At 41.8% G+C, this 20,772-nt stretch overlaps 1 protein-coding gene across 1 annotated transcript; it reads left to right on the top strand.

Moving 5' to 3' along the window:
• Positions 1-980: 980 nt before the first annotated feature.
• Positions 981-17,464, top strand: chrnb3a (cholinergic receptor nicotinic beta 3 subunit a). The gene is made up of 8 exons (XM_028603876.1): positions 981-1,372; positions 9,936-10,087; positions 12,246-12,290; positions 12,890-12,999; positions 13,137-13,650; positions 14,579-14,769; positions 16,421-16,625; positions 16,875-17,464. The coding sequence occupies exons 1-8, from the start codon at positions 1,297-1,299 to the stop codon at positions 17,004-17,006; spliced, it is 1,425 nt and encodes a 474-aa protein (XP_028459677.1). The 5' UTR covers positions 981-1,296; the 3' UTR covers positions 17,007-17,464.
• Positions 17,465-20,772: the final 3,308 nt, after the last annotated feature.

Here is a 20,772-nt window from a genome sequence, read left to right as displayed (position 1 = left end):
TATCATTAGCATGGATTGAGTTTAGCTTGAAACATTCTTTGTGCTCACAGCCTCACCCATAGTCTCTCTCTGACAATAAAGACATTATGGCATACCATGTATGGTGTATGCTGTGACATGGCAAGGCATGCCGTGGCATGGCATGTATGTATGTGTGTAGCTGAATAAATGAAACATCAAACTGCACTCTCTTGATGATTTACGATAATGTGCAGACTCACTGCCTATAAAAGTGTGATGGGTTTCTGAGAGGAATCTTATAGGTCACTACTTACTGAAAGATGATCTTAAGCCATTTATCAGAAAGTGGAAAGCCCTGCAGTTCAGCGTTATCGTTTGCTCATTTGTGCAGTAACTTGAGTTGGACCCCTGATGAAGTCATGTTCGTGATTGATGTTAAGGTGTGAAGTTTTGAGCTCCACTTTTTGTTGTTCTGGGACAAGGGATAGCTTCACATTTTTGTCTATCTTAAAGCAAATCTGGTATGCCCCAAACTTATTTTTCTGCAGTGATGAAGAAATGTACAGTGACATCACTGTTGTGTGGGTGTGATTAGGGGCAACAATCATCACTTCTGGTGTGCCTAAACCTTTAATGATGCTAAATCAGAAGTGCAACAGATCTGAAATGTAGTCTTAGGTCAATGTGTGGAAAAGCCTTTTTTCACTTTTGATTATTTTGCATTGCCTTTCATTTGACCAGCATCCACCTGCACTGTACAATTGTGCAATATTGTATAATATGAGGCCTTGTACATTATGTAGGCCTACTATTATTTTACATCAAAACTGTGGTTACCATCTATCTATCTATCTATCTATCTATCTATCTATCTATCTATCTATCTATCTATCTATCTATCTATCTATCTATCTAACTAAATTTCGCTTAGGATGGGTACCAGATCTGTCCTCCCCAGTCCGCGTCCTGCCTTCATCCTCTGACGGGCCAGCCCTCCTCCGTCCCGCCCTCAGCCCTGCTCCGCTTCAGCATCCATCTCTGCACCGGGACGCACACAAACACACACGGAAAGAGGCTGCGGGGAAAGAGGACAGGCGACAGAACAGTAGGAAGTTGGGGGAAAATCACACAAGCTGCTGCTGCCCCACATTGTGAAGGCGGTGCGTGTTAAACAACGCCACCGACAACCGTGTGTCCTTCATTATTTAAAGTAGACACCACAGCGGTGATACTCCGGAGGTCCTACTCGGCTGTTTGAGTGATGCGCCCAGCAGGACCGTGTGAACTGTAAAATGGTTTGATCTTCGCTGTGGATACATCCGATCGCTGTTGTTGATGATAAGGGGGAGCATGAAGTTTGCGGTTGCGGTGTTGTGGTTCTCCCTGGTTCTCGGGAAGGCTACTATGCAAGGTAAGAATCGGGAACCACGTTTGTCAGTTGAAGCTGCGCTACTAGCATCTTATTTATCCAAACAAAGGGTTTTGACTTAGGACGCACAAGCATTTTAACCCTGGTGAGGATTTGGGGTTGTGTTGCGCGATCAAAACACAGCATCCCAGCAGGCTTCATCAACAGGGTAGGCTAATTTGCCAATGTGCTGCGTCCTGCCCAATGCTTCTTAAGTGGTGAAAGAGTTTGAAAAAAATAAAAAAAATTGGACATATTGTAGGCTATAATTCTGATGTGATTGCAGTTTTAGTCGTGTGGAAATCAGTAGAGAGCAGAGAATGTTGGGGTCAGGTGAGAGGAGCACGTTCATGATTTATTGAAACATGGGAGCGCAGCGCCCCCTGGGGATGGATGGCTGAGCATGGCTGTAAATCACGGTGCAGGAGAACAATATGGCACAATTAAAACAATGAAATTAATGGGGAAATTATTCCCTTAAATATTATAAACGTAAATCAGGTATGGCTTTGTTATGAAATCATGAATGTCAATGGGTGTTGAGCTTCAGAAAAGCAGACACTTCCAACTGCTGTGTGCTCTCTTTTTCCTACTGTGTGTGTGTGTGTGTGTGTGTGTGTGTGTGTGTGTGTGTGTTGCTCTCAGCTTACTGTAAAGCATTTACTCTAATCTTGAGATGGAGGGGCTCCTGGCAGCACATGCTGTACGTCTCTCTTGCTGTATATTCATGCTGCATGTTTGTGTGTGTGTGTGTGTGTGTGTGTGTGTGTGTGTGGGTGGGTGTGCTTGTGTGAGAGAGAGAGAGCTGGAGGAAGAAGTGATGACAAATTGATGAAAATTATTAATCCATCTTCAGCGAGTTATATATATATATATGTAGCAAGTTAATGTGGAATCACATTTTAAAGTGACACTAAAGGAATTGTGTCAGCAGGTTGGCATGCATTGTCATGCTTGGATTTTAAAGGTTCAGTTCACCAGAATTACAAAAAAAACTCACTTCCACTCTAGCGCAGATATATTGGCTTTTGTTTTGATATTCGCCTTCGACGTACTGTATATGCCGCCAACTAAATAAGCATGAATGGAACTTTTAATTGTAGCATTCACAGCTTTTAAAACATTGCCTTTAAAAGAACAACCACAACATGTCTTTCCAGAAAAGAAATGTCACAGTTACTTTGGATAATCCAGATATACTGTACCTTGTACCTTGCCATAGTTCCAATGAAAACGGCAGGTGTGGCAGGTGTGTGTACAATAATATTGCACACATGCAGTCACCTCGGGTCATGTCATGCTCAGTGTCTTTGACGTCCAATGACTATGTGTGAATCAACACGTGTGTGCTCACATACAGTACAGTACATGCCTCAAAGGCCTTTTCACTGATGAGGTAAACCGTTATGAAAAGTCTTGGTTACCCTCGAGATATACCTGTCTTGTTGCATTGTGGGTAAAAAAAGAGCAGGGCTGCAGCTTAGATTGTAAAGATTGGATCCCTCTCTCTTTCTTTATGATTCTTGTCTTCAAAAATGTCTCATTCTCCAAAAGTCCATTAGAAATCAGTGATGACTGCATTGAGAAACAGTGTAAGGCTGCGTTCACACACACTCAGGCAGTCTAGATAGTCTGGAAAAAATGTCTTCCCATTCATTTTGAATAGGGGTAGTGTGTTAAGGCTTTTGCGATGGGGGCCGCAGGGTGGAGCCGAAAAAACCCAAAGTGTCCTGTGGCAAAAATTTGAGAAAGATTTGAACATTTGGAGAAACGCAACCTGACATTACCCTGCGGTGGCCAATGATTTAACCGGCAGCAAGACACCTCATACCGTTTTGTGTCATGTTGCATTTTTATCGCTCAATCACATTTCCTCTACTTTTTTTACTCTTGACCTGCTGTAGTAATTTCATTTCCAGAGTGTAGGATAAATAATTCTCAGCAGGAAACCGATGGAATGCCTTCTCCAGGTAGGGAATGAGTCCTTACCCCAAGTGAAGGAGTTCAAGTACCTTGGGGTTGTGTTCGCGAGTGAGGGGACAATGGAGCGGGAGATTGGTCGGAGAATCGGCGCAGCGGGTGCGGTATTGCATTCAATCTATCGCACCGTTGTGACGAAAAGAGAGCTTAGCCAGAAGGCAAAGCTCTCGATCTACCGGTCAGTTTTCGTTCCTACCCTCACCTATGGTCATGAAGGCTGGGTCATGACCGAAAGAACGAGATCCAGGGTACAAGCGGCTGAAATGGGTTTCCTCAGGAGGGTGGCTGGCGTCTCCCTTAGAGATAGGGTGAGAAGCTCACTCATCCGTGAGGAGCTCGGAGTAGAGCTGCTCTCCTTTGCGTCCGAAAGGAGCCAGTTGAGGTGGTTCGGGCATCTGGTAAGGATGCCCCCTGGGCGCCTCCCTAGGGAGGTGTTCCAGGCACGTCCAGCTGGGAGGAGGCCTCGGGGAAGACCCAGGACTAGGTGGAGGGATTATATCTCCAACCTGGCCTGGGAACGCCTCGGGATCCCCCAGTCGGAGCTGGTTAATGTTGCTCGGGAAAGGGAAGTTTGGGGTCCCCTGCTGGAGCTGCTCCCCCCGCGACCCGACACCGGATAAGCAGACGAAGATGGATGGAGATGGATGGAGGATAAATAAGTTGATCTTATCTAATCATAAAAGGCAAAAACACAAAGTTTAACTGCCTGTCATTTGCACTAGTGTGTGAAGAATAAAACGGGTTCCCCCAGGTTTTTCTTCTCATCCTTCTAACCCTCTCAGTGGTACATCCTGCTGTGGTTCCATGGTGGAAGGGAGAAGGGGATCGTACAACTGTGTCCTCCATGGGGTGTTTGCCTGAATGCTGTGTCACCCCTGTGTCTGTATCAATCATCAGCAAACTGGAAACTCTCTCTCTCTTACACACGCACACACGCATGCACACACACACACACACACACACACACACACACACACACAGTGTATGCATATGCTGAACTATGTAATCCCCATCCCCCCAGCCATCAGACGGCGACATACGTTCTAATCAATACTATCCCCTTCACCTAGGCTAAATCAACCGAACATGCACGCACGCACGCACGCACGCACGCACGCACGCACGCACACACACAGTTTCCCATCTGAGGGAGAGAGTGGGCTCTTGTAGATGAATCCATTCCTGTGGGGTTTGACTAGTTTGGCTCCTGTGTTTTTGTTGATGGGGATCTTGAGAAAAAAGTTGCTTCCTGTAGAGATGGTAGATAGGATTCAGCTGACTGAGTGTACTGATGGCCCTTTTCAAGCCTTTACAAACGGAGTGCTTTACAGGGGATCTGATGCAATGAGAGGTAATCTGTCTGAGTCTGAACACGGGGGGGGGGGCTAGAAGAGGGGCACAGGGTGGCACTGGCACCCTCTGAAATATGATTAAAAAATATATTTGTGACCAATTGGAACAGATGGACTTGGTTTGGCCACAGACAGATAAGGTCAGAGTCAAGTACTCCGAGATGGACTAAAACATTACTGCTTCTGGTATTTTACAGTTTTTTTCTCTCTTTATCTCCAGTCTGCACAGCAGCAGTTCATGTGGACCAAACTCTAGTTCGTTTTTCATTGCTTGAACACAGTTTTCAAAACTCTACACACTTATCCCATGACTTTAACCACAACGTGCACAACACTGTAGATTTACAGCACTTTGTTCAAATGCTAACACACTGCTGTCAAAACTGTTAACCACACATTAGAAATAGAATAGATTTCAGTCTGGTGCCTATGAAACACTGCTGATTGGAATTTTAGCTGAAAGCCTAAGTAGGTGTTTTATTTTAGACTAGTTAGTGAACATATACGGTATTTATATAGAGAAAGATCAGAAAGCCTTTTTTTGTATACAAACACCAAATAAGAATGAAACAATTATACACTGTACTGTTTGAGAGAAACAGGTAAAAGAGCAAAGATACCAACATGTCCAGGTAAGAAGGCTGAGGTTATGTACACAGCTATAAAAAAAAAGTGAAAAACACTATATCTTTACAATAGTAAAACTGTGTTCTTACTGTTTTTCCAGAAAGTAATGGCGGTGAAAGCAATAGAAACACCACATTCATTTGTATTTAGAGATGATGCAGACATCCAATGTGATGAAGAACACTTGCCACATGATGCTGGAGAGAGGCAGGATTAGTCACACTATTCTTTGGTATGTATGTACCTTTAGTTTTTTCCCCAGTAATTTCCATAAATTACTAGAGACAAAATACTTTATTGAAGAAGACTGCTGATTTTCATTCCTTCTTTTTTACATTATGTAAAAATTGGTATGCTATACAATCTATATTTTTTCCTTAAATAAACTATTGAGTAGTGTCAAGTCACTCAAATTGTTCAAACTGTAAAGATGAAAAAGTTTTTAATTTCTGTATTGGTGTTTGACGCTACTGTTTTTACCCTCAGTGTGTTCTGAGTGACAGTGTGTGTTATCTCAGTGAGGCTTGTGCATAGTGTTTGGCTGCACTGAGCCTGTTTTGCTGGTGATGTGAACTGTTTAGCTCAGGTGACTGTTGGTAGTGCAGACTGTAGTTTGAGTTTTGCACATGTGACTCCAGTTGTGCCAACTGTTGTTTAGCAATCGGAAAAAACTGTAATGGGATTTGGTTACAATAAGCCTAATCCTTAAACTAGTAAAAATAAATTAATTTAAAGACAGCCCACAACAGAAAACAACAGAAAAAAAACCAAGAAATATAATTAACTAACTCATTGAAACAAATCCAATACTCAACCAAACATGTGCCATGGTTTTGTTGGATCCAAAAATACAGTAATATCATCAACTATAATATTAACTATGATGAAACCTTTTCATTAGTAATGGTCTTTTTTCTGTTACGAAAAACAGATGAAAACTAATGAAAAAGTAACGTTTCAATGACAAAAAAATTTGAAATTAAATTTGTATGTGAAAGACAGAAAAATGGACAAATGAACTACTCTTCTAATGCAGTCTTTTTCAACAACTTGCATGCATCTGCAGAATCAAACACTGTCACTCCTGATTAGTAAAAAAGTGTCCTTTGCCCTCAACAAAATATAATTTGTTCAGAATTTGATTTAGCTTATTGTTAAAGGAACACGCCGACTTATTGGGAATTTAGCTTACTCACCATAACCCCAAGAGTTAGACAAGCCAATACAAACCTTTCTCATCTTCTATCTGTAAACAAACCGGGAAATATATTAGTATTATATTATAGTTCCCGGTTTGTTTACGGTTAGAAGATGGCTGTGTCTCATGTTATACTGTTTTTTTGTAAACACGCTGTGATTCTACAAATCACCATTCACCTGCATGTTCTGTGTTGGCCTGATGCTGCTGAAGCCGTCAGACAGCCTAGCATTCAATAACATTATGGGCCCTATTTTAAAGATCTGAAACGCAAGTATCAAACGTGAAACGCAAGTAGCTTTGTGGGCGGATCTCGGCCGCTGTTGCTATGATACCGGCGGGATAAATGTCTCTTGCGCCCGACGCAAATCTAAAATGGGTTGGTCTGAAGTAGCTAGGTGTGGTTTGGGCGTAACGTGCAATAAACCAATCAGAGCGTCATCTCACATTCCCTTTAAGATCAGGCGCGCTTGTTTCATGACGGATTGCTATTAGGACGGCGGATTTGCCTGGCGCACGCTAGTGGGAGCTGTCCGAGATGCGGCAAAGTAATAAATACCGTCTTGACCGGGTGGCGATGTTGCTGCAGCCTCTTGGGCGAATCTCCTCAAGTCTGGAGAGGATTGCTGCAGCCATGGAGCGTGGGCCTCCTGCTCCTGTGGTGTCCCTTCCTCCTCCCCCCACTCCATCTCCTACCACCCGCTCCACCAGGAGCGCATCGCGCATTGCCACTCCCAGACCAGATTCTCCTTAAGTCCTCTAATATTTCCTCATTTATGTCATCAGCACATCCATGATTCATGGAAATGTTGTGTAAAACACAACAAGCCACAAAGAATGCTGCGACTTTTTGAGGACTGTACTGTAAAGTGCCTCCTGACCTATCCAAACACCTGAAGCCATTTTCAGTAATATTTTTCCTTGTAATTATGTATGGTTTGCAAAAATGGGAACTGCTGCGTCCGTGTAGATGAGAGAAGCAAAGTGTATAAGCGTTGTGCACACGCTACATTATGGTCAAGCATGCGCCACTAAAATAGCATTTGAATAACTGCGCCACTGACTTTAGACCAGGTTTTTCCTGGTCAGTGGCGGATTTGTTTTCTGAAACTGCAAAATAGCACCAGGGAACGTTTGCGCCTGAACACGCCTCCTCTTTTCGCTGAACCGCCCCCAGCAGCGCAAATACATTCCCTAATTTACCGACGTGCGTCTGTGGAGGGAAAAATCCGCTGTGCGTCGGGTGCAAAATAGGAATGATACATGCGTCAGTACAAAGGCAATTGCACTGAGTGCAAGATAGGGCCCTATGTCTCAGTCAGTAATGTTATCTGGTGTTACCGGTTCTTGGACTACACAGATTTATGGACTAAATTTATCTACACTCACTGAGAACTGGACAAGTAGCAGCAACAAAATAGCTGAGAAAAACTAAAAAAACTGCAGTGATGCAAGCTGGTGAGCAGGAACCTGTTCATACAGCCAGAGATGGAGATGATAATGGGATATACTGATTCTGTTGTATTACTGCAGAGAACAGTGCCTTTCACTACCCTTGCAAAAATAAAGATGGCGATAGCTGTAGCCTCAAAATGCTTATAAAATTTAAAATGCATGACAAAAATGAGACTAAAACTAAGACTAAAATTTGACTAAACTAATACACTTAATTTAAAACCAGGTACCAAAATGAACACTGTTTCATAGTATTGCTAGAAAACATATGGGTATCAGGTTAAAATACAAACTTTTGTGCTTTTCTTAGAATAAATAAAAAAATAACTGCAACCTTAAACCAGAGTTTCAACCTTGACATAGCCCCTTTCAAGTGACAACATAACACATACACACAGAAAGATAATGGTACAGCTATTGCATACTTTCTTTTACTATTCTTAATGTCTTTGTACAGCGGAAATTCAGTTTAAATCAACCCCAAAACAAAATCTTATCTCTCCAGTGTGAATTATAGTAGCAGAATATAAAGTGTTGCATGTCGGTTGAGAGGGATTCGTTTGCGTGGTTCAGAACCTTGTGTTAAGAAACAAGCTGGAATGGGAATTTGTTTCTCCTTGCTATCTGTTTTGTTGTCTGTTCTCATTCCCCTTGCCCCAGTTCACTTTCCCTTCTGTACCAACCTCTACCCTGCCCTCTTGTTCTGTCTCTCTCAGACACTGAAGGGAATTGCTCTGGGTCACTCTGTATCACTCCTTCCCTTATCAGCTCTCTCCATTCCTCTGCTCCATTCCCCTTGTTTGAGAGGCTGTTGATTCAAACTTCTGTATACTGTCTATCAGCCTCTGCCTCTGTTGCAACACCACCATTGGCAATGCCAAATATCTTCCTCTTATGTAGTCAAATGCTCAGAGTTGTTAGAGTTACTGAGGGAGGCTCTGTTGTGCAGCTCAAATACCACACAATGCTCGGAGCATCCAGCAAATGCCACTGTCATCTGCATCTTTCAGAGTGAGTTACAATGAGTAACAGGAGGTTCAGTGTCTTGCTCAAGGACAATTTGACAGGACATAAACAGTATACGTAGCTCTTGATGAACAAGCTGGCTGTCAGTTAAATCAAGTATGCAAACTTTAAGCCACTGACGAGTCTTGGAACAGTCTGGCGGTGTATTTTTAACTAAGTCGAACTAAACTGAGTTACAGTGTGTTTTCTGGAATTGTCTTCCTCACATCTCCCAGCTGTCTGCACTTGAACGGATGGCTGATGCAGTGAACGCACTGTTCCTTCATCGCATCGCCTCCTGCTCAGCGTGAACGTCACTCTATAACTGACTATTATGTCTTGTGCCTGGCTGCACAAAGTGCTCTGAGCTCAACTTGTCTCCCCTGGCAGTTGTTCTGTCTGAGGTGATCATGTCAGCGTGATCATTTTGTCAGCCTTGGGAGCTTAGATGCATTCGCTCGGCCATGACCGGCTGTCCAGGGTTGACTGACTGACTGTGTGTGTGTGTGTGTGTGTGTGTGTGTGTGTGTGTGTGTGACTCTAAGGCCCTGACTTAATTTTTCCCTCCACTTGCTTTTGAGACTTTGGGGAGGTGGTTCACTTTGTTAATGCATGACTGTGTCTTTGTATGTTCTTAAACATAAGTAAGAGTTGGAAAAGGGTGACAATGACATCTAAAGTCACAAGCAGCAGCGATATCAGTCCTACGTCACTATGTGCACAAGATGTGCACAGTATTGAGTGTAACACAATGTCTACACAGCCCGCGTAGCAAAAGCAGCACGTTAGCAGAGCTGTAGCCTCAGCTTTAGACTATTCTCGAATTTCAGCACTACTTATAATCATATCCATAGCTATTTTCTCACAAACACTATAACAAATTTTTCTCCCAAGCTTGCTTCTTGTCAATTTTGTCCTCATCACTACTTTCTTCTCTGGCTCCTTCCAGCTCAGGAAGACTTTGTGTCGCTGGCCGAGATGGAGGACTCCTTGTTGAGGAACCTTTTCAGGGGTTACCAGAAGTGGGTGCGGCCCGTCCAGCACTCCAACGACACTATCACTGTATGCTTTGGACTCAAGATCTCACAACTGGTTGATGTGGTGAGGAAACAACAAACACACGGGAGGCATTTAGCATAGAGAACTGTCAAGTTATTTTAAGTTTTAAAATGGGCCTTCTGGGCTGAGTCTAGCAGCACATGCAAAGCAAGGCTCATGCTCGATCCTAATGTATTGTTAACCTGCATGAATACTACCTTGTGATATTCATCCTGGTTCTTTGTTCTTTGTTTTCAACTCTATGGTGATCTTTAAGGCCAGTTTGTGCTGTTGTGGTTCCTGTAATTGTGTTAGATGGGAAAGGGAATAGGTTTACTGTATATAAAATGGATATCATAGTGTATGTGAATGAAAGTGATTAGGCCATTTTTGTCATAATTCTCAGCAAAATAAATAAGTTGTTCTTATTTATGTAAAACGTTTAACAGATTTTGATTTAAGCATCTGCATTTGATTCGTATGGAGCTTGTGAGATTACTTTGCATTTTAGTTATATTGAAAGAGGCAGAAGGGAAGAAGGCTGACCTTTGAAAAGCCAATAGATAAAGCCCACTAATAAAATCAAATCGTGAGGACATGACCTCAGTGTCCTACATGGCAGCTCTGGCTCTGTCCATGCCATACATTATGTATTATATTAATATTAGATAGATGAGGGTATTTTAAACTGTCTCTGCAGTGATCACATCCTGAGCGCCCTTGAGTAAAGTGGAACCAGACATAGAGGCTCTAATGCTTCTAATGCTGTTAAGTTAAGGAAGCTCTCTGCAGACATTAAAATTGCTTTTTTAACATGGTTAATAAAACTGGTAACAGTCTTTTGACGTCAGAGGGTTATGTTTTGGAACAGAAGAGGAACGAAAGAAAATGAAAGAAGGAAGTGAAAGTCGCCATCACTGATCAAATAAGAATATAGCCTACAAAGAGGACAGATGATTATTTTGAAAGAAGAAAGAGGCAAGAGGCAAGGAAGGAAATAGAAATAAGTCTAAACATTTTGTAGAGATTGTTCAGAGATGGCTCATCATCTGTTTAGGAAGGGACAGGAGGTTACTATTTAATGTTAAGAAGCAATGATAAAATATAACCAGGGCAAAGAAAAGCCAATACAAAGACAAAGAAAGGCAGGTTTGGAGTATAAGAGATGGAAATGGTTGGCTATTAAAGGAGGTATAGTATAGAAGCAACACTGACGCTAGAATTGTGAGGATAATCGAGGAGGAGGGCAAGGAGCGGTGGGATTTAAAAGGGCACAGATAGAAAGAGTATAAAGAAGAGAGAAGAAGAAAGGTTACAAGAGAGGTCCAAAGAGGTCTTTCATGCAGAGGAAGTAATCAGGCCATCAGGCTGAGAGGAACTAGATCGCATTTATTATTTACACACACACACACAGACAGACACACACACACACACACACACACACACACACAAAGCTGCTCCCACAACTCCACAGAGGGACACATTTGACTACATCAGGCTTTGATGTTCGTTTTTCTGCCACATAGAAATAACATTTAGAAGAGTGCCATCTTGTGGTATTTTAGCTAAATGACAGTGATAAAACCCCCACCTCAGATCAATGTTTGTTTTCAGAGAGGATGGTCATGCAATCAGGTGTGCCTCAGTGCCTCTCGAGAGCAGACAAATCTATCCCATAGATTTTCTCTCTTCTCTAGTTTAACTCTTTATGTTCCTGTGAAGCATTTCCTGCAAAGAAACTCGACAATTTACACACAAAAACCTTTCTGAATACCAGAAATTCATTACTGTCTTTGTCCTCCTCTTACTCCTCTCCATCACCCTCTCTCTTTTGTCCTCGTATTGTATATGTCGATACTTCGTATTGAGCAAATGAGGAAGCGGAACATATATTAGTATTGCCAGTGATATTGGAGAGTAACTTGTGCTTCTCTCGCTCAGTACTGTAGATGTACCCTGAAGCAAGGCACTTAACCCCTCAGCTGTTCCAGTGTGCTTTCTTAGTGGCAAGCAAGAGAAGCAATTAACACATTCTGGGAAAAAATCTTCCTTTTTAACTAGGTTTAAGTACTTCACTACTTTAAGTCTTTCATCCCACTCAACTTTTTGTCTCCAGTTTCTGGTTTGCTCATCAACACGTCATTAGCCTCTTTTATTGTTCACAGTAAGCACCACTAATATGTATAAATGGTGAACTAATTTCTTTCCTGTCTTCCTGCAGGATGAAAAGAACCAACTGATGACTACAAATGTCTGGCTCTGGCAGGTAAAAATGATTTAAAAATGCTGGATTATTAAATTGTGGGGTGCTATTTTAACATCTAGGGATTGTTAAAGTGTGCAACAATTTGGGTTCTCCATGGCTGGAATGTTTAGGATATAGAATGTTTATAATCAGTTTATTAGCTTAATGTGCTATTGTAGCCTATAAAACATGTCACATATAATGGTCTATGATTTTAATGGACTATTCAAGTTCTCACAAATGTAATGTAAATATGTTTTATATTCACATATTTCAAAAAGTGCAATAAGAAGAGACATTTTCCATTTGCTTTGTGCAGTTAGCACTCTGTTTCTGTCCATGGTGCTGAAATGGAAAAGATGCAGTTAGAAGATTGCTCCGGGGCTGCCGGAAATTCCGCAGGATCACGCTCTTTTTGCCCAGATATCCGTTACCTTCTGCTTTCTTTATGTTGGAATTTATGATTGCCAATAAACCAGAGTGTGTTTTTCTCCCATCTGTGTGGACTAGCCAGACCCTCCTCCGCAGCGCTGTGGAGGAAGGCCTGGCAAAGTGACACTAAGCTTAGTCTAGTGTCTTATTATGTTTCTTAAAATACATTATTATTGATTTATTTAAAGGAGTGGATTGACGTGAAGCTGAAGTGGAACCCAGATGACTATGGAGGTATTACCTCCATCAGAGTGCCTTCAGAGACTATATGGCTACCTGACATCGTCCTGTATGAAAAGTGAGTTAGGCAGCACTCTGCACACGTCAGTAACACATTCTGAGGCACATCCATCCATTTTCCTTTCCTTATTGATCATCTTACGTTGCCTGGTCTTAATGACTTATTATTCCCCTTTCTTTCTCATCTTCTCCCAGTGCGGACGGTCGCTTCGAGGGTTCCCTGATGACCAAAGCCATTGTGCGCTGGGATGGTACCATAACATGGACTCCCCCCGCCAGCTACAAGTCCTCCTGCACCATGGATGTCACCTTCTTCCCCTTCGACCGACAGAACTGCTCCATGAAGTTTGGCTCCTGGACTTATGATGGAAACATGGTGGACCTGGTCCTGGTGGATCACTACGTGGACCGTAAAGACTTCTTCGATAACGGCGAGTGGGAGATCCTTAATGCCACAGGAGTAAGGGGAAGCAGGATAGATGGAGTGTACTGGTACCCATTTGTCACCTACTCCTTCATCCTCAAGAGATTGCCCTTGTTCTACACCCTCTTCCTCATCATCCCATGCCTCGGCCTCTCCTTTCTGACTGTGTTGGTGTTTTATTTGCCGTCAGACGAAGGAGAGAAACTGTCACTTTCCACGTCAGTGCTGGTGTCGCTCACTGTGTTCCTCTTGGTCATAGAAGAAATCATCCCTTCATCCTCGAAGGTGGGTTTCCTAAGATGGTAGAGGGCAATTTCCATTTAAAAAGTTGGTACTGGGCTATAATATTGAAATATATACTATTTTTTCCTGTGTTCAGTTATCTTAATTGGAATCTTAATTGCAGCATGCCCAGATCACAACTACAGACCTCTCAATTAACTGCAGCTTAAACTGCATGTCAACTCAATTAAGAAGCTATTGACTTTAGATCTTTACATCTCAGTTCAATACAAAGACTACAGAGCTCAAAAAGACAATGACTGCATCCAAAATCACTTACTTTTCACTATACTGTATACTACACTATTCCATATTCTTTTTTGAGGATTATTTTATATCAAATCATCCCACAATGCAAATTAAAACGTACCACACATACATTAATAAAGCTTCAACTACCATCATGCATTGTGGGTTAATTCTAATGACTTTGGTGATCCTCTGACATTTCATCTAGCACCACCACAGTTTTCACTCATTCAGTGAAATAGCTGGACATCTACTAGATTTACTGGGGCAAACGTTTGTACAGGCATTCATGGTCCCAAATGATGAATCATAATCACTTGGTGATCTCCTAAATTCTTTCTCTGGTAGTGTCACCATAAAGTTGACATTTTTGTTTGGTGAGTGAAACATTTTGACAACCATTCGATGGATTGCAGTAAAATTTTAGCAATGCCTTAACCTTTTATCTAGCACCATCTTCAGGTCAAAATTCTTTCCAAATACCTGCAAAACTACTCCGGTGATACTATGGCTGGTGGGCAGTGCTTGGTTTTGGCTCAATTGTTTTCAAAAAGGTTCCTGGGTCACAAACGTTCTAATTTTTAAGCTTAGCAGTACACTAAATGTTGGGAAAAAACATATGTCAAACATTAGAGTCAAATGTTTAACTGATTCAGTAACCACTACATTTCTCTATCTCCAGGTGATCCCACTGATCGGAGAATACCTCCTCTTCATCATGATCTTTGTCACTTTCTCCATCATCGTCACCGTCTTTGTCATCAACGTCCACCACCGTTCCTCTGCTTCTTACCACCCCATGGCCCCCTGGGTAAAGAGCCTCTTCCTTCAGAGACTGCCCAGACTGCTGTGTATGAGAGGGCACACTGACAGGTAATATAGGATTAACTTTAGTTTAAGGAATGGTTGGAAATTGAATTGAGTTGAAAAATGCTTGTTCGCTTTTTTTTCCAAGAGTTAGAGGAGAAGATTAGCGTAGTTTAGCATAAAAATTAGCTTTTAACTAGCTAAGAAGTTGTCAGGCAATTAGCTGAGATCATTGGAAGTAACTGGTCCTGGCCAAGAAATAGTCTGACACATAACCCTCGTGAAACGGACAATTGTCGTTTTTACACTTTGGTTTTTCGTATGGATTAAACAAACAAGATATAACGTGTTAATCAGACAAGCTGGTAGGCAGATTTTGTTACCTTTGGACTAGGGATGGGCATTCAATTACATTTTCTTTGTCAATCGTCGGGAGAATTAACGATCGACTATCGATTAATCATGAATATTTTTATATTAAAATTCATTATTTATTTAACTTTTTATAAATTAAAAATGCAATGAAAATACAAAAATACAGCGTGTTTTTCCTCGATGAGATCTTAATTACAAGAAGAACAACTTGTGGCAGTTAAACTGGAGCTGCAGCTGCGAGCCGGCATTCTTAAACAGAATGTAACTCAAAACTATCCAAGGCACGGGACAAAGCCTAATTAAAAATAACCAGTAGGCTAACTCAGATACAACTTCTGCACCAGCCTACTGATGTGTGTTGAGAAAGATAAGCATGTTGACATGATTTGGGGTGAGACGCGACCGCTACCTGGTTACTGTCAGTCCAGCCGCTGAAGACAGCCGCGTTGCCGGGATGCACAGGTACCTCCGCGCTAACTTGGCCAGCCCGGGGAACCTTATTCCGTTCTTCGTAGTGAGTTTCTACCAGTCTGGTGATGGTACGTTGTGACGAAATGTGATATGCTGGTTCCAATATCCATGTCAATGAACTTGCAGGTCCCTTGGGTAATTTTCTCTGCTTGTTGTGCATCGCAGCTCCTCCATGCTAACACCCAGTTTATGCTAGGTTGAGACGCGGCCGCGACCAACATTAACAGGCTCGGATGCACTTTGTTTAGTGGTAGGCTACATCATTTGAGTCGTGGCTGTGTTGTACTTATACACGGCATCTCAGTGTTTGCAGTGAACTAAGTCATTTAAAAAAAAAAAAAAAAAAAAAAAATGGTTCCACGCCACACTTCGCTGTGTCCTCTTCATGATTACTTTTGAAATCAAAACGGAAACTCGCAGCCAGGTAACTGAGTATGGAGTCAAATATTGCCCCCGAGTGGTAAAATGTTTAATTGCTGCCACACTGTGAAATTAATTTAATTGCTTCAAGACTCACACTACGCAACGCAACCAGTATTATTTTAATCAATGACAAATTAACGTCATTGACGAAATTCTTAATAATCAATTATCAATCGTCGATTAATCATGCCCATCCCTACTTTGGACAGAGCCAGGCTAGCAGTTTCCCTCTGTTTCCAGTCTTTAAGCCAGGCTAAGCTAACTCTCGTGGTGGTAGCTTCATATTAAGTGTACAGACATACAGACATCTTCCCATCTAACTCCCAGCAAGAAAAGAAAAAGTAAGTGTATTTCCCAAAATATCAACTATTCAATTGTTATCTGCCAGTACATATTAGAAGATAAATATGTAAAAATGAATGAAACAGTTAGTGTCCATTATCCTCAGATACCACTTTCCAGATATGGAGATGCGCAGCCCGGAGCTGAAGGCCCGTAAAGGTCTGGGGAGGAGGGGGGCTCCTGGCCAGCAGAGAGGCCCCCTTGCAGGGAAAGAGGATGAGAACCAAGCCTGGCTGGCCATGCTGGAGAAAGCAACCAGTTCAGTTCGCTACATCAGCCGTCACATCAAAAAGGAGCACTTCATACGGGAGGTGTGTGAGCAGACATGGGATAAAAGTGTTTGCTTGCATATTTTTTTATACTGTTACAGCTTATTGTTTGTTAAATTGGTCTCATTTGCTCTATAATTGCTATAAAAATGACACAAAGTAGTTATTGGGTCCTGAATGAGGGATGATTTCCCTGTGAAAAGTGCTTGAGGCTGACACAGATTCACAGCTGTGCACCTTTCTTTTTTGTCTCGGTCTCGGTCTCTCTTTCTCTCTCTCTGTCTCATTCAGGTTGTTCAAGACTGGAAGTTCGTTGCTCAGGTGTTGGACAGGATTTTCCTGTGGGCTTTTCTTACAGTGGCAATACTTGGAACAGTCCTGATCTTCACCCCTGCTCTGCAGATGTACTTCAGCACACCTTGATGCACACACAAACTCACAAATACTCTCCAACAGCACATTCTTGTTTTCCAGTTTGTCCGGTCTGACTGTTACTTATTGATAAAGGTCAATAAAACATTCACACTGTATACTTCTTTTGTAGAAACAAGCTCGAGCTACAAACTTTTGCACTACAGTATGGTTTGCAACCTGCAATGAGTACTGCAAACAGCAGTATTCTAGATGCAACTTGTCATTCGTTGTAAGGTGCATGCACAGGAGTCCAAGGGAATGAAAGCAATAAGCAGGTTATCGTAGCGTGTATTATTTGAGTATTCATGTTTGTATAAATGTAACATTGTAATTATACATGCAACAACATGCACACTATCACTCCATGCATAATGAGTTGTTTTGTGTCACATGCACCATGTTGTCCAGCCAGCTGTAAGTACTGTAATGATGATGATGATTAAAAGAAATTTAATTAATGTACTAAATACATTTTCCAGCCCTGTTTTTCAGGCTATCTTAGTCTGGATCAACGGAATTACATTTCCAGGATTTGCCTGACATCCTGTGCGTGGCTCACATGCCCAATGTCCCTCACCTTCTGCTTTCTGTGTGTTGCTTAAATTCTGTTCGCTTCAGGAAACAATAACAAACGTAAAGTGATGGTTCAGAGTAATTTCACCCCAGGGTCCTTTGCACCTTGACCTCGAGCCAAACAACCCTCCAGACGCTTTTTTCAGCTGGGTCGAACATTGGGAGAGTTAGTGTTATCAGCTGAATAGCTTAGTGCAGGAGCTAATGGATCCATCTGTGTATCTCGTAAATGACCCCACTAATAATGCCCAAAATGATACCAAAATTCTACACTAGTACAAATAGGTTATGCACTCATAAAACGATGGATTGGAAAGTTTGTAAGTACACCAGGAGTTTATTTAAATAACACTTGCCTGTTGGCTTCTGCTCTCTGCTACTACTGCTACCGGCAGCAATTTATCATTAAATTCATAAATATTTTTGTTGTATCTCTTTTTGGGACAGATTGGTGGGGATTGCTTATGCTGGTAAGAGCAAATTACATTTAACCATGTATTTAGCTAATTTAAATAGCTCATGTTACTGTATTGTTAAAGATCCAATATTTAATATATTTACTGTAATAAATCCCAAAATGACCCCAATGCGTCATCAGATATACATGCTAAGTTGAAATACTATAGTCATTTTGTCTAACGTTCTATCAAAATATCTGTTGAAATAAGAATATAAATGATCTATTAATGGTTTTAGTTAATTTAATGGTGAAAAACTAAAGTTTAACTTCTTACCTTTCAAACAGTATATCGTTTTAACTATTTATTACTTTAGCTTTTACTTTACAAGAGCCGGCTAAAGTACGCTATCACCGGTGAGTTAGCTGTGCGCTACCTTGGCCATAACCGGACACCCCTATCTCCTCGCTGTAAACACTGGCCTTGGCTGGTTTATCGGGGGTATTAAGTCCCATCAAAGCTGTCAAAACTACCAGATCGTACTTCCGTCCTTCACAATAAAATGACATGCTTCAACAACTCAGAATTATGCAATAAAAGCTCCTTAATTTCCAGTACAGTAAAAAAGAAACTGTTTAGAGGGAAATATTGTCACCTGAGCATCGCCCGAGCGTCGCCCGAGTGTTCTTACCTCATCAAAGTCAATTAATTAGACATGTCAATTTCCATGTACATATAGAAAAATTCATATGTAGATTTTTAGATGGGTATAGATCAATTCTGCTAACATTTTATGTAATTTCAACATTTGTGTACTCCCACTGAATTATATAGCTAGAGTACTCAAGTTGGTTACACGCAAAAACAATTGAGACAGCCAGTAAAGTGATCCCGACTGGTCCTGGCTGACGCCACCATGCTAACCCTGCTAACTGCTAATGTTACCGGAGGACCAGGCAAGCGGGCCACGGCTGTTTACAACGTGTAGCCTGTTCGGTGGCCGTAGCCGACAACGGTGAGTTATTTTAAGCCAATAGAGCGGGGCTGTAAATCTGGAAGATACAACCGTGAGTTTGCAGTGTGTTAAGCGATTGTTGCTGTAATTCTAAGCCAATAAAGTGCGTTCAGTCGGGTGGAGAGGATGGCAAGGTAGTGTTACTTTTAGCAGTTCTAACTGTAGTTCTAAGCCGAGGAAGTGTGTCTGTCCGTCGAGTGGAGAGGACAGCAAGGTTGTTGTGTTTTTAGCAATTCTCACCGTAATTCTAAGCCTAGGAAGTGTGTCTGTCTGTCGGGTGGAGAGGACAGACGACTCTCTCCAGTATTTTGAATTTGTACTGCAGTAACTATTTTAAATACTAGCTGTCAGTATTACATATTGCCCCTTTAACTTTATTTATTATATTATGTTCCACCAAAACAAGTTCCTTCCCGAAACCATTTTGCAGAGCCACCATTTTTGCATCGGAGCTTAACACCACCCAAGGCAATTGTGATGTGTTTATTTAACGGTGTGTTTAAAGAAATGCAAACAACCCAGACCACAGCATTGTGGCGATAGGTCTTGCAATGCGAGACTAAGGCTACCTTTATGCTTACAACCAGGCAAAGTGGGCAACTACCCTGGGGAGGACTGTAGGTTGTTTGTGTTAACTTGATTAACTGCAAATTTGTTTTCAACACAAAATCATCAACAAATTAAGTGTTTGGGACTTTAAGATGACATCTGCATTATTACATAAACCCTTTTTCTACAGAGTTACAGGGTGCATATTTCTTAATGAATTTGCCTCCATTCTACTTGCTAATTAATGAGTAATATGCATGCAAAGACAGTGGAAGAAACAGAGGTTAATAGGGACCCACATCTTATTTTTGCACCAGGGTTAATCTGGCCCTGTTTCTGTATGCAAGCACCGTGAATTAGAGAATGGACTACAGAAGACCAGGTGGAGGCGACCAATTTGATTGTGTTTTTGGGTGTAATGACGCAGTATCACCACTTAACGGCAGCAAACGTCTTTTTTGCCACAAAGACAGCTGGTTTTGCTTCACAACCTGCTTGACAGAAATAATAATGTGATAAATAGCATAGGCGGCGCTAGGCTATTTTTAGGGGTGCTGAAGCACCCCTAAATATCATCTCAGCACCCCTGAAAATAAAGTCCTTATTGTGATAATGTGAGATCGTTTAGTGCTCAAAGTAGTGGCGGTTTTTGGCACGGGCGAACCGGGCAGCCACTTAACTTAAAAAAATATATAAATAATCCTCTGTGCTGCGAAGCGTTTTTCTGTTTTCTATCATTTCACTGTGTGGGGAATTGGCAGATCAGCGCCCCCAGCAGCTGCAGGCGCCCTGCTTGCTGAGAGAGGTCAGCACCCCCTACTTTCACAATGAAATGGACTAGTCCGTCCCACAGTGCGCCGCCAAAGATAAACAAACGGTCACTGGAGAAATGGGAAGTACACAGAGACGGAGAAAGACGAGTCTAAACGGTCTAAACCTTTCTGTTATGTCAATGGTCTAAACGCCAAAATGAAAAAAAGTTACCCAAGCGGCTCAAATAAAAGAAAAAAGCGAAAAGACATGTTTTCGGGAGTAGCAGGACCTTCATCAGCTCTACTTTGGTAGCCTACACAATGCATTCGCTGTTGATTAGTTGATTACATTTGCCTTCTGGTTGACAGCACAAAGGAGCGAGGAGAATAGAGAGGGAGAAGGGCAGAGAGAGCAAGATGAACAAGGTGAGAAAATGGCTAGGTAGCCTATAAGACATGTATATGGTAAGACTACTGTGTTTTATTTT

The sequence above is a fragment of the Perca flavescens genome, chromosome 2, assembly GCF_004354835.1.
Source record: "Perca flavescens isolate YP-PL-M2 chromosome 2, PFLA_1.0, whole genome shotgun sequence".
Classification (NCBI taxonomy): domain Eukaryota; kingdom Metazoa; phylum Chordata; class Actinopteri; order Perciformes; family Percidae; genus Perca; species Perca flavescens.
The sequence above is the reverse complement of the archived record's forward strand: the minus strand, read 5'-3'. Positions and strand labels throughout refer to the sequence as shown.